The sequence below is a fragment of the Herpailurus yagouaroundi genome, unplaced genomic scaffold (genome assembly GCF_014898765.1).
Source record: "Herpailurus yagouaroundi ecotype Mexico unplaced genomic scaffold, PumYag 208, whole genome shotgun sequence".
Classification (NCBI taxonomy): domain Eukaryota; kingdom Metazoa; phylum Chordata; class Mammalia; order Carnivora; family Felidae; genus Herpailurus; species Herpailurus yagouaroundi.
Genome location: NW_024412439.1, coordinates 12,303,405 through 12,315,954, shown reverse-complemented (window position 1 = coordinate 12,315,954; position 12,550 = coordinate 12,303,405). Strand labels below are relative to the sequence as shown.

Below are 12,550 nucleotides of genomic sequence, written 5' to 3'. Positions count from 1 at the left end.
AAAACAAAACAAAACAAAACAAAACAAAACAAAACAAAACAAAACAAAGTGTTCCGTACAGTTAGCATACAATCCAGCAATCACCAGCCTTACCCAAAGGAGTTGAAACTTCAGTGCCCGCAAAAACTCGCACACAGATGATTTGGGCAGCTTTATTTAAATTGCCAAACCTTGCGATCAACCAAGATGTCCTTCAGTAGACGAACGGATAAACGAACCGTGGCCCATCCAGACAGCGGAATATTATTCAGCACAGAAAAGGATGAGCTCTCAAGCCCTAAAAAGACATAAAAGCACCTTAAATGCATTTTGCTACGTGGAGAAGCCCGTCTGAAAAGCCTCCCTGCTGTGTGATTCTGACTCTACAGCTTTCTAGAAAAGGCACAACTATGGGGACAGTAAACACAGTAGTGGTCGTCAGCGGTGGCAGGGCGGGGGGCAGAGCACAGAGGATTTTTAGGGCAATGTAACTTCTCTGTGTGATACTATGAGAGTGGGTGCCCTTCATACATTTGTGTGAACTCCAGGACATACGACATCGAGTGAACCCTAACGTAAGGTGGGTGGGTAAGGGACTTTGGGTGATGGTGTCGCTGTGGGTTCATCCGTTGTGACCGACGTCCCCCTCTGCATGTGTGGGGGCTGGGGATACAGGAAACCTCTGAACCTTCTGCTCGATTTCGCTAAAACTTTCCTAAAACACAGTGTATTAAAAACATAGCGTGCCTCAATTCGGGTGTGACGTTTCCTCATTAGATGTGGTCACCCCTAGGTGACGTTGGCCTGCTCGGGGCCTCACGTGGAGGAGCACGACACACCTGACCTGGTTGGTGGTGTTAATTCGACCCTTGGTTGAGATGTCGCCTGATTCCCGTGCGGTGTGGTTACTCCACCTGCACCCCGCTACTCATAAACTGTAAAGAGACGCTTTGAGACCCTGCTGATATCTCGCCCCTCATCACAACGTCCCCCTGGGTTTTGTATCTACGACAGATACAGGCTGCCCTCCTGTACGCGCCCCTCCGCCACCTTCGTTTCTCCAGGTGGGGCACCAGCCCGGAGCAGGTGGTGGCCTCATGCACAGTCCTGCTGGGGCTTCTCGCCTGGCCGGTACCCAGCCTTCCTGATGTGACCCCGTTCACCTCCCGCACTCACAGCCCGTGTCTTGTCTGGGCAGCCAGACCCTCTTTTGGAGAGCCCTCTCATTTCCTGTCCCATCTCACTTCCTCACTGCGGCCACCGAAGCTGCAGGCCGGGTCAAGGGACCATAACGTCCGTCCCCCAGGGTGGGTCCCTCGCGGGCCTCAGAGTCTGGGGTGGTGAAACCTCGCCAGCGAGGCCGCAGTGGGCCCAGGAGGAACCTGTGCAGTTGGGGCTGCTGTTCTGAGGTCAGGACGCTGGGAAACCACAGGAAGTGAGTCGGTGCAGAGCTGATGCGCCTTCGTCCCGGGACAGGAGCTACAGGCGGGTGAGGCTGGGGGCATGTCCGCGGAGTGCGGGGAGCCCGGGCCGGAGGGGCCTCAGGGGCCGTCCCCGGGGCCAGGCGGTCTCCCCGGGGCCTCGGGCTTGGGACAGTGCCCCCCTCGGACCACATCCACCCCCTGGAGCCTGCCCCTCTGGAGAGCTCACGCGGCCGCCGCGGTGCTGTGCTATGTCAACCTCCTGAACTACATGCACTGGTTCATCATCCCAGGTGAGGGGGGGAGGGCGTCCCGGGCTGCACCTGCTGTCACTCACGGCTCCCGGCCACCTGCTGGCGCTGTGAACGCACGGCACCCACCGCCGAGCAAACTGTCTTCTTGTGGAGACGTCCCAGCCGCTCTCACCCCTGGAGGGGGGGCGGGGGGTTTCAGCCAGGCCCGAACCGGGGAGGGAGGCATCGAGTTCCCAATTCAGCCCCAAACGGGGTGTATGCACACAGCTGTGGGTGCAGGGAGGCGGTGGGTGGGTGAGGGCAGCAGGGCAAAGGCCCGGAGGCTCTGGGGGTGCCCCGTGAGGGTGCGGACGGCAGGCCGGCAGCCTGGCCCAGAATAGCCGGGTTTCTGGGCCAGCAGGCTGTGTGCAAACCTTGCACTTTCTGACTTCCTTCCTGGAGGCCCCGGGGCTACCCTGTTCTGCCTGTTACTGGCACATTCACCCACTCATTCATTCCTTTATTCTTCGAGATTTAACCTTTTCTCTCTGCATCACGGACTCATTCACGACTGGCTGAAGGAACATTAACTACAGGCTTGGAGACCCGGGGAGGGGTCCACCTGGTGGTTCCTGAGCTCCTGAATGGCCACCTCGAGGGGCAGAGGGGGGAGCTCGTCACCGGGACTCCTGCAAGGCAGAGGAACTCACAGGCCAGCCTGGGGGGCTTAGGGGGCGGAGCTCGGAGGATCACAGGACACGGCAGCACAGGACAGGGCAGGAGGGACATCAGCGGGGTGTCCCCAGGACGGTGACTGAGGGCTCCGGCGGGACCCAGAGGAGGGGGCAATCGGGTTGGGGCTGGAAGGCCCCGCCGCCCGGCACGCCCGGGGCCCGGCGGGGGGGGGGGCGGGGCGCGTTGGGTGAAGGGTCAGCGTGGGCCAAGGCCCACGGGGCGGAAGTGTGTGGTGTGGTCAGAGCTGACGAGCGGAGCACGGGGAGCTGTTCTAAAAGAGTCTTGTTGCCAGATCACGGCTCCTTGGTTGCCAGGCTGGGAGCTGGGGCTTTCTGCTGAGGCAATGGGGAGCCACGGATGATTTTTTGGGTCGGGTGCAGGGGGGGGACTATGCTCAGATACTCAGATTGGTGCAAACAAGACAGGGGGCCAGTCCGGGGCTAAGGGGGCTGAGGGTTTGGGTGGAGGGCCCGAGGCCGGGCAGGGGTGCAGGGCCTGGGGGCGGGTCAGTCACCGGTGTGGAGTCCTGCAGGCCTGCAGGCTGGGGAGCCCCTTCCTAGTGGGCACTTCCTCTGGCCTCAGGGACCGGACGGAGGAGGCCTGGAGAAGTGAAACCATGCGGAGAGGTGCCTGGGGCTGCTGGGGGGGTAGGAGGTTTTCAAGGCAGCCAGATGCCCTGGGGGAAGACGGCCTAAAGGTGAAAAGCAGGCCTGGAGGATCCCAAACTAGGGCTCAGTCCTCACCCCGGATGATGGAGACCAGTGTGATCCTACAGAATTTTCGTGTAGTTATTGACTTATTAGTGTTTTTCTCTCCAATGAATATGTCTTATTCACGTAATTAAAAATACTAAGAAGGGGGAAAAAGAGGGGCCGCTTGGGTGGCTTAGTCAGTTGAACGTCAGACTCTTGTTTGGGCTCAAGTCATGATCTCACAGTTCATGAGTTCGAGCCCCGGGTCGGGCTCTACGCTGGCAGCCCGGAGCCCGCTTGGGATCCTCTCTCTCCCTTTCTCTCTGACTGTCCCCAGCTGGCACGCTCTCTCGCTCTCAAAATACCAGTAAATAAACTTAAAAAAAAAAAAAAGATATTAAAAGGAAGGAAACACATACAGCGTGGCATGCCCAGATGCTGTGCATCTGGGGCCAACGCAAATGTCTTCACAAAAATCTCTTCTCTTGTCTGGTTCTTTGGTCTTTCTTTACCTGCTGACAGGCCTCAGCCGTGTGGGTGTGCGGCTTTCCTCCCCACCGCGTGGCCGCTTCTGCAGGCAGCACTTGGTGGGAGGGTGCCTCATCCGTGTCGGGGGGACAGTGACAGTCCCTGCCTCTCAGGGAACAAGCGCGGGGCCCCGCTCAGGGGCCTGGGCCTCGGCCACCTCATAATCCAATGAGAACGACGATTGCTTTTCTTTCTAAGGACTTGGCCAGGGCCTCACAGCTCAGACGACCAGGCGCCTCCGCTTGGACGACCTCTTCCTGAAGTTGTGCTTTCGGGGATCGGAGCCTGGTGTCGGGTCGTCTCCTCCCTCTGGGTTGAGCCGAGTGCCCATGGCACCGGCCTTGGCCTAGGAAGACCCTGGGGGGCCTGCCACCCTCAGGGAGGCGGGCCGAGGTCGGACCTAAGTGGGGCCTGTCTCTGAAGCGCTCACATGCACTGTCGTGACTGCTCGTGCGTCTGGAAGAACACGCGTGTGCACATGTGTCTCTGCACGCCTATGCTCACGCATGGGTGCGCGTACCCGAGCAGGGCTGTGGCCTTGCAGTCCCAGGAACTTCCACTAACACCGTGGTCTAGGGGGGCCCGGGTGGCTCAGTCGTCTGAGCGTCTGACTCTTGATTCTCAGCTCAGGTGGTGAGCCCAGGGTCGTGGGATCGAACCCCGCATCTGGCTCTGCGCTGAGCCTGGAGCCTGCCCTCGATTCTCTCTCCCTCTGCCCCCTCCCCTGCTTGCGCACTCTTTTTCTCTCTACAAATTAAAAGGAAACAAAACAGGAGCAAAAGTACCCACCGGTAGTCTGAGCGAGCAGCTGTGCAGCCGTGGGGAGCCTCCCGTCACTCTGACGATGGTGGCAGGTTGGCACACGTGTGTGGGACACGTGGGCGCCTCTCTGTGCACGTGTCAGTGTGCGCGTGCGTCTGTGTCCCAGGGTGTACGGTATGTGTCAGAATGCATGCACACACTTGGGCCTCTGCGATACGTGCTCCCGGGCGTGTGGACGTGCTCCCCCATCTGTGTGCGCGTGTGGTTGTACGTGCGTGTGGGACAGAGAGGAAGAGAACCGTGGGCCCCGAGTCACCCCCTGTGCTGGCCCGCTGGGGCCCTGTCCCAGACGCAGGGGCAGCTGCCCTTAGAAGCCCTGTGGGCCACTCCCCATTTCCTGAGCGCTGTCCGTCTGTCCACAGGAGTGCTGCTGGACGTACAGAAGTTTTTTGAGATCAGTGATAGCTGTGCTGGTTTGCTTCAGACAGGTAAGGGCTGAGTCCCCGGTGGAGCTGGGGCCCTGGGCTCATGCTGGGGAGGGGCCTAGTTCCAGCTGCTGGGAAATGGGGGCCAGGCTGAGCCCCGCTGAGTCCCCCCCGGCACAGAGGAGGGGACGCTGAGGAAAAGTGGTGCTGGGCGTGAGGGCAGTGTGGGTAGGAGAAGGGAGAAGGTCGGCCCGGTGCCTGAGCAGGGACTTCGGCTTTGAGTGCAGACTCTGCGGGAGCGGGGAGGACGGCTGGAGAAGGCCCCTGAGCTTCAGATCATGACTGTGGCGTGCTCTCTTGTGCCTATGTAGCCCGGCCGGGGCGAGAGACGGGCTGGGGTTGAGAAATCCCGACACGTGCTTTCCCCTGTGGGCCTGAAGAATCTGGCCCCCGGAACTCAGACAGACAGACAGACAGACAGACGTACTTCCCACATGTGTTCAGATGGGGTTTGGGCCCACGGGGCCTACAGTCCGGCGGTGGGGACCAGCCACACCTTCCATCCACGGTGACGCACACGTGCCCCCACGGGCACACTCACTGTCACGACACCGGATACGCACGTGTGCACACACCCAACACGTAACCGGCACCCGTGTGCCCCTCTCTGTGGACCCTCCTTCCCCCAACAGTCTCGCGACAAGTGGGACCCCTGGGGATACACAAAAACCTTTCAGGGGCTACACGGGCAGAGTTGGGAGAGAATCCGCTTACAGACCCTCAAGCCTGTGTTTTTCTTTCCTAAAATGGACCTGCCTGAGAGAAAGCTCCTGGTTCCTCTTTCCCACCTCACCCCTCCAAGCAGGAAAATGTCCCTCTTCCCTATTCTGTGTTTCTCCCACGCCCAGCCCTGGGGTGTGGAAGCCTCCAGGGTGCCATGCAGACGGGACCCTTCACAGATGCTGGGCTCCCGTGCGAGGCTGTGGGAGCATAGCAGAGAGGGTGTCAGTACAAACCCACTGGGGGTGTTTCCTCCAGGCCACAGACCCGTGGCCAAGTGCCAAGCCTTGTCTGTCTTCCTGCTGGCGTGACAGTCTACTATTTGTCTCCAATTTAGCATTCAGAAGCAAGATGTTGTCTCAGGGATGTGTGTCAACACATTTATTTCAGATATCTTTGAATACTTAGTATCTTTCTCACAGGCGATCATCCTGATTTGTTGGATTGATTCGGCGAATAAAGACTGGTTTGCTCATTAAAGCGATGTCCGTAGATGGCAGACGTTTCCCACGAATGCAATGAACGCCTCTGTGGCCCCAAGGGTTTAGATGCAAATATCGTGTAAAAAAAATACAATAACGATGGAAATCACATCCTTAGCAATTATTTAAACTTAGGATGAGAACGTTGTAAATGTTGGCTGAAAACGCATGAAGGGGTACGTAGTTCTACAAACGTCTTTAAAGGGCACCGGAGGAAAAGAGTTAGCAGGCCACCGTGTACGTCCCAGGTCCGTTCTGACTGCTCTTGTCTCAGGGCTGAGGCCGGTGCTGGTCTCCAGTCATTTCTGTAGCCAAAGCGAGACCATCTCAGCTCGATACCCGCAACTTCTAGGTTAAACAGATAATGGGAGGTGAGTCGATATTTGCCCCCCTGGTCCTCTCCCTGGTGAACAGGATTATTACTACAAAGCGGTGATAAATGAGATGTCATGGAAGGAGTTTGTGCAGGTGAGGGAGAGGGGCAGAGAGAGAGAGAGAGAGAGAGAGAGAGAAAGTACGTGTGTGTATGTGTGTGAGTGTGTAGAGAGGATGTGCGTGTGCCTGGGTGTGTGTGAAGGGAGGCTCAACTCTGCAGAAGCAGCCCAAAGGGTATGTGGAGAAGGAAGTCAGGTTGATGACCAGATGACCAGGCTGTCTCCAGTGACCTCGGGTGAGTCTTCGCCTTTTTCTGGGTTGTCGTGAAATGGCCTGAGACCCACCCTGTGTCTGCAGAAGGGAGGGAGCCCCTGACTCAGCCGTGGCTGAGCTGTAAGAGTGGGGCAGAGGGTGGGGGTTAGCAGTGGTCAGACCCCCCCCCCTTCCAAAGGGACAGACTGGCTGTTGGAGTTAGTTCGTTGATTAATAACATTTAATGATGTGGCCTTTACCATGTGCCCAACACTATCTCAAGTGTTTTGTGATATTAACTCATTTAATCTTTACAACAAACCCACGACGCAGGTATTGTTATTATGCCCATTTTATGCATGCCGAACCTGAGGCACAGAGAGGCTATGGGGCTTGCTGAAGGTCACACAGCTGGGATCAAATCCAGGCAGCTTCCTGTGGAGTCCTTCTCTTAACCCGCTGCTCTTTTATCGCTCCCATTTGTCACAGAAGTCATTGGATGCTATAGGAGCAAAGGAGTGTGTGTGTGTGTGTGTGTGTGTGTGTGTGTGTGTGTGTGTGTGAGTGTGCCTTCCTTTGGGGGCAAGGTTCTCCATTTCAGGGCATCTGTGGGTTTAAGGTGTTTAGATCTTATAAAGGATCCCTGCCCCGAATCTCATAAAAGTATTAGAACTTTTGGGGAAGTATTTTTATAACCTTTGGGTAGAGAAGAGATGCATTAAGGAGACAAGAAACACCACACCGGGAGTATTGACACATTTGAGGACACCAAGGTAAAGAAGGTAAACTCGACATGATTGAAACCATAAATGCAGTTAGTAACAACAATGGATGACATTTATTAGGCATTAACATAAAGCTAGTCACTGCCTTTTTTATATGCTTAACTTCATTGAATCTTCTCCATAACCTTCTACAGGAAGCACAATGCTATCTCATTATATAGTTGATTCGAGGGGCACAGAAGAGTTAAGGAATTTGCCCAAGGTCACACAGCTAAGCAGTCATTGGGTCGGGATGTGAGCCCAGAATTTGCATTTTAAATCCTTAAACATAAAGGCCTGGGAGAAATTATTTGCAATTCCCACAAGGGCCCAAGAGAGAAATGGGCAGAAGGTGTGAGCACAGGAACTGACATAAGGACAATGCAGATTAAAACATCAGCGAGACACCGTCTGTGCCTCAACCATTAAGAGGAACAAAGTGGGGCGCCTGGGTGGCGCAGTCGGTTAAGCGTCCGACTTCAGCCAGGTCACGATCTCGCGGTCCGTGAGTTCGAGCCCCGCGTCGGGCTCTGGGCTGATGGCTCAGAGCCTGGAGCCTGTTTCCGATTCTGTGTCTCCCTCTCTCTCTGACCCTCCCCCGTTCATGCTCTGTCTCTCTCTGTCCCAAAAATAAATAAACGTTAAAAAAAATTAAAAAAAAAAATAAGAGGAACAAAGTGACTGATCATATCAAGGGAGCTGAGATACGCGCTTCTGCACGAGTGTAAACGGATACAGCCTTTTTTGGAGGCCTATTTTGGAGGTAGCTATTAAAATTCTAAATGTCCCTGGCACCAAAGACCATTCTCTGTGGAGTATTAGGTCGAACCATTTTAAATTGCCTTATTTTTTGTAGGTCAAAACTGGCCTAATTTCTGCAACCGCGCACGGCTCCACCCAATACCAGAGCGGGTGGGGCGGAGTGGGAGGGGCTGGGACGAGTCTGGACGCTCATTAGGCTCAGGCAATGTCGATCATGAGCGCTCAGCGAATGTGGACCCAGGTGTGGGGCGGGTCCTCGGGCGAAGGCGGGTCCGGACGCCGCGCTCACCTGCGGCCGCGGACACGCCCCCCCCTCCCTCGGAGGGTGGAGACGGTTTCAGGTGAGGGACTCGAGCGGCGAGGGTGCAGAGTCGTGCGAAAACGCGGCAGTTTCTTTGCCTTCACAGAGTAGCAAACGCGTTCGTTAACCCAGTCTCCCAATTCAGAAGGGTTTACTTTAAAAAAATGGAACAAATACAACTGACGGTGTCAGGGGAATGTTCTTCCTGCTTAGGAAAACCAGGCCTTTTTCCAGCCTCCGGGAACGACTGCACTCATTCTAAACCCTGCAGGTCTGCACCGCAGGCCCGGGCAGGCCTCCCTTGCCTCCCGCCCCCAGCAGGGGTGTGACGGCAAAATCGGACCTGGCCCAGCCAGGCAAGGGGACGGACAGCTCCGCAGAGACGCGGGGCCTGGCGTGCACCGAGCGCTGGCGGCTCGGGGACGCTCAGAGGGGTGGAGTTAGTAACCCCAGGCTGCACAGCCAGCCTGCTGCAGAGCCGGGGTTTGAGCCGGCCCAGCTCCCTCCACCCCCTTCTCAGTTCCCCTGACTCGGGGCCGTGGGTCGTGTGGCCTCCACCCACTGCCAGGGTGCCAGCTTTGCGGCACCTGAGCCAGGCCTCTTCTGCGGGCCCGGAGGCCCGTGTGCGCGCCCACCACCACGGGGGAATGCATGAGGCCCCGGCCTGTCCCCTCCAGTCTTCATAGGTTGCCTGCTGCTGTCTGCACCTGTGTTTGGCTACCTGGGCGACCGACACAGCCGCAAAGCTACGCTGAGCATTGGGATCCTGCTCTGGTCAGGGGCGGGCCTCTCCAGCTCCTTCATTTCCCCCCAGGTGGGTGCCCTCCTCCCTGCAAGGCGCCCTGGATCTGCCCCCTGCTCCCACCACCTGCTCCTTCCCGTTAAAACATGGGTGGGCTCCAGGCTGGCTTGCAGGGGCGCCATCCAGGGCCGAGAGAGGACCCCCTTAGACTCTCTCAGCGGGAGACTTCCTCTCCTGCACCTCCCGCTGCTGCCTGTGGGGGGCAGGTGGAGGTGACAGCCACTGTCTGGGGGCCCATGCCTGGCTGGCAAAGGCACAGCCCAGAAAGAGGGCTCCCCTGGGCGGTGGGAGAGTGGGTGGGGAGGCAGTGGCTGCAGGCGCCAGCAGGGGGCACCCGTGTGATGTGGGGACCTGGGCTGGGCGGGTAGCCAGGCATCTGTGAGCCCAGATCCCCTCCTCCACCCCGGGGGGTTGGGGGGGGGGCTCCTGTCACCAGGACCTGGGGCCTCTGACACTCGCTCAGGTCCCTCACCCCGAGGGTGATCTTGGGGCTCACTGGGGTCTTGTGCCTGCCTGCCCAGTATTCCTGGCTGTTCTTCCTGTCCCGGGGAGTCGTGGGCACCGGCTCGGCCAGCTACTCCACCATCGCGCCCACCATTCTGGGCGACCTCTTTGTGAGGGACCAGCGGACCCGGGTGCTGGCCATCTTCTACATCTTTATCCCTGTCGGAAGGTTGGTGCCACCCCGGACCCGCTCCCCCAGGCGGTAAACTGAGGCCCGAAGGAGCCAGAATAGTCTGGGCTGGGGTAGGAGGGGCATCAGACCAGGAGGGCTCCTCCCTCGCTTTGTCCCTTTACCACCCTGGGCCTCAGTTTCTTCATCTGTAAAGGGGGGGCAAGAACACTGGCTGATGGGCTGTGTTGAGGGTTCGAGGGAATAAAGATGCCTCCTACCCCGTAGGACGCTTGGGAAGGCCTGCCTGGGGAAGCGTGTGGGGCCGGGGCGGGCTCCCCTGGGTGGGGGAGGTCAGAGTGGATTTGCAGTCGGGCCCAAGAGCTCTGAGCCAGGTTTCCTGGCATTGCCTGACTCAGGCAGGGCTGAGCCTTGGGTCCTTGGATAGGGAGGCAGGGGCAGTGGTGCTGGAGACGGGCCTGAAGCCAGAGGTCACCGGTGACTTGACCAAGGGCAGTGGACATCTGGGCCTCATGTGGCTCACTTTTCCTGTGACAGGGCTGTGAGCAGCAGAGAGCCGGCCCCTTGGGGTGGGGCGCCCCAGCTCAGGCTGGCCTCGCAGCCTTGGGCTCAGGCTGGGCCTCCCCCACTGCCCATCCCCTTGCCCTTCCCCCCTCACTCCCGTTCCCCTCCCCACCACTGCCCCGCCCCACCCCCCCCTCACCGCCCACCCCCTTGTCCATCCTCTGCCGCAGTGGTCTGGGCTACATGCTGGGCTCGGCCGTGTTGCAGCTGACCGGGAACTGGCGCTGGGCCCTCCGAGTGAGTCCAGCCTCCTGTTCTTCCTCTGATCCCCCTGGGCAGGCAGGGACTTTCCAGCCTCCAGTGGCCTTCGCCACTTGGCACGGTAGCTGGCGCCGTGGGGGGTGGTCAGACGTTGGCAGCTTCAGACGTTTGACAGAACGTGAACTGTGGAGGTCACGGCCCTGGATTCAGATGCTGGCTGCTGGGTCTGCTCAGGCCGTGAGCTCAAGCAAGTGGCTTGCAAAGCGGGGGTAGTACGTGCTGCCTCCTGGAATCTCAGAGGTGGACAGACAAGGGTGGGGACATCCCAGGGCAGAAGTGGCCTGGCAGGTGGAGGTGGTGAGAACCCCAGTCGGTGCCAGTCCTCAGCCACGTGGGCTCACGGACCCCAAGAGAGCAATCACTGAACACACCGTATGGAGGGAAGTCCCAGGGGGACCCTACTCCCCAGAGAGGCTGCATTCCTAGGGGTGAGGGGTGAGGGGCAGTCAGGAAATGAGCCCCCTGCCCCACCCCTCCCAGGGCACAGAGCCTCCCGGAGCCTGGGCCACATGGTTCAGCCACGTGCAGGGTCTCCTGGGTCGCAGGGGTGTATGTGTGGCCCTGAGATCCTGGGTCCTCCGTGCCCAGGTCATGCCCTGCCTGGAAGCTGTAGCCTTGGTCCTGCTTATCGTGCTGGTTCCAGACCCTCCCCGGGGAGCTGCTGAGAAGCAGGAGGAGGTGGCCACGGGGGGCCCGAGGAGCAGCTGGTGGGAGGACGTCAGATACCTGGGGAGGAAGTGAGTGTCCCTGCTCCTCCCTGCATGTCACCAAAAACCCTGTCTGCCCCGGCATTGCTGACCTGCCTCTCTCCGCCTCCAGGGAGCCCTCCGTGACTGTCTCAGTGTTCACAGCCTTCTTCCTCCTCTGAGCTCCCAGTCACCAACTGAGGTGCCCCTCCCTCAGTTGGAGGCCCCCTGCGTCTGCCTGCCTGCCTGTGACAGAATGGGGACCGGAAGGGAGGGAGGGAGGGAGGCAGAGTGAGCTCTGCCAGGGCCTTATCCCCGAGTGACCTGAGACTTGGAACCTCACTCCCCTCATTTATTCAGTGGACATAATTCTCCCCGGGTTGCCGGGAGGATGCTGGGAGTTAATCACTCACCTCTGCAAACCTCGTGGGAGTGCGTCCATCCTCTTTCTGTTCCAGGCATGGGCGGGGGGAGGCGGCCCCAGTCAACTGCACTCCCGGCCTCATGACTTACTGGAATGTGGGGTGCGGACAGGCCCCGGCTCTCTTTGATACAGAGCCATGCGACTGGGGGGGGGGGGCCGCGGGGGGCCGGGGGGGGGCCGGGGGCGGCTTCCTGGAGAACGTGCTGTTGGGTTTGGGCCTTCCTGGACGGGGAGAGCTGGTCTTGCAGAGAGGAGGGGGGAAGGCCCAGCGAGAATGGGGGTGTGGCGGGGGCTGTGGTGGGGAGGGTGAGCTGGGAGGGCAGTGACAGGGGCAGAGGGGCCCTGCGGCCACAGCCCTTTCTGGGGGTGTCAGCCAGGGCGCTTTCTCTTGCAGCTGGAGCTTTGTGTGGTCCACCCTCGGGGTGACTGCCATCGCCTTTGTGACTGGAGCTCTGGGCTTCTGGGCCCCCACATTTCTGTTCGAGGCCCGTGTGGTGCATGGACTGCAGCGCCCTTGCCTCCAGGAGCCGTGCAGCAGCCCGGACAGGTGAGGGGCCGCTGGGAGCCCTGGGCGGGCACGTGCCCCGGGACTTGGGGCCTTGCTGGCAGACTGCAGGCCAGGTTCCCACTCTGGCTGAGCTCCTGCACCTCCGGTGGCCGTAGGCGGCAGCCTCGTCCCCTCTGGGCC

General features: G+C 59.2%; 1 protein-coding gene across 10 annotated transcripts in view; it reads left to right on the top strand.

The window, feature by feature from the left end:
* The first annotated feature begins 1,220 nt into the window (after positions 1 to 1,220).
* The window catches only part of SPNS3 (SPNS lysolipid transporter 3, sphingosine-1-phosphate (putative)), a 35,611-nt gene continuing 24,281 nt past the window's right edge, over positions 1,221 to 12,550 (top strand). For 3 of the 10 annotated variants that reach the window (XM_040453551.1, XM_040453559.1, XM_040453554.1), the window contains exons 1-7: positions 1,222 to 1,693; positions 4,773 to 4,838; positions 9,169 to 9,305; positions 9,815 to 9,966; positions 10,662 to 10,728; positions 11,341 to 11,489; positions 12,257 to 12,409. In XM_040453551.1, coding sequence (XP_040309485.1) covers positions 1,483 to 1,693; positions 4,773 to 4,838; positions 9,169 to 9,305; positions 9,815 to 9,966; positions 10,662 to 10,728; positions 11,341 to 11,489; positions 12,257 to 12,409 — 935 coding nt within the window. In that variant the 5' untranslated portion in view covers positions 1,222 to 1,482. The other 7 variants (XM_040453558.1, XM_040453553.1, XM_040453552.1 and 4 more) reach the window with 7 other exon arrangements.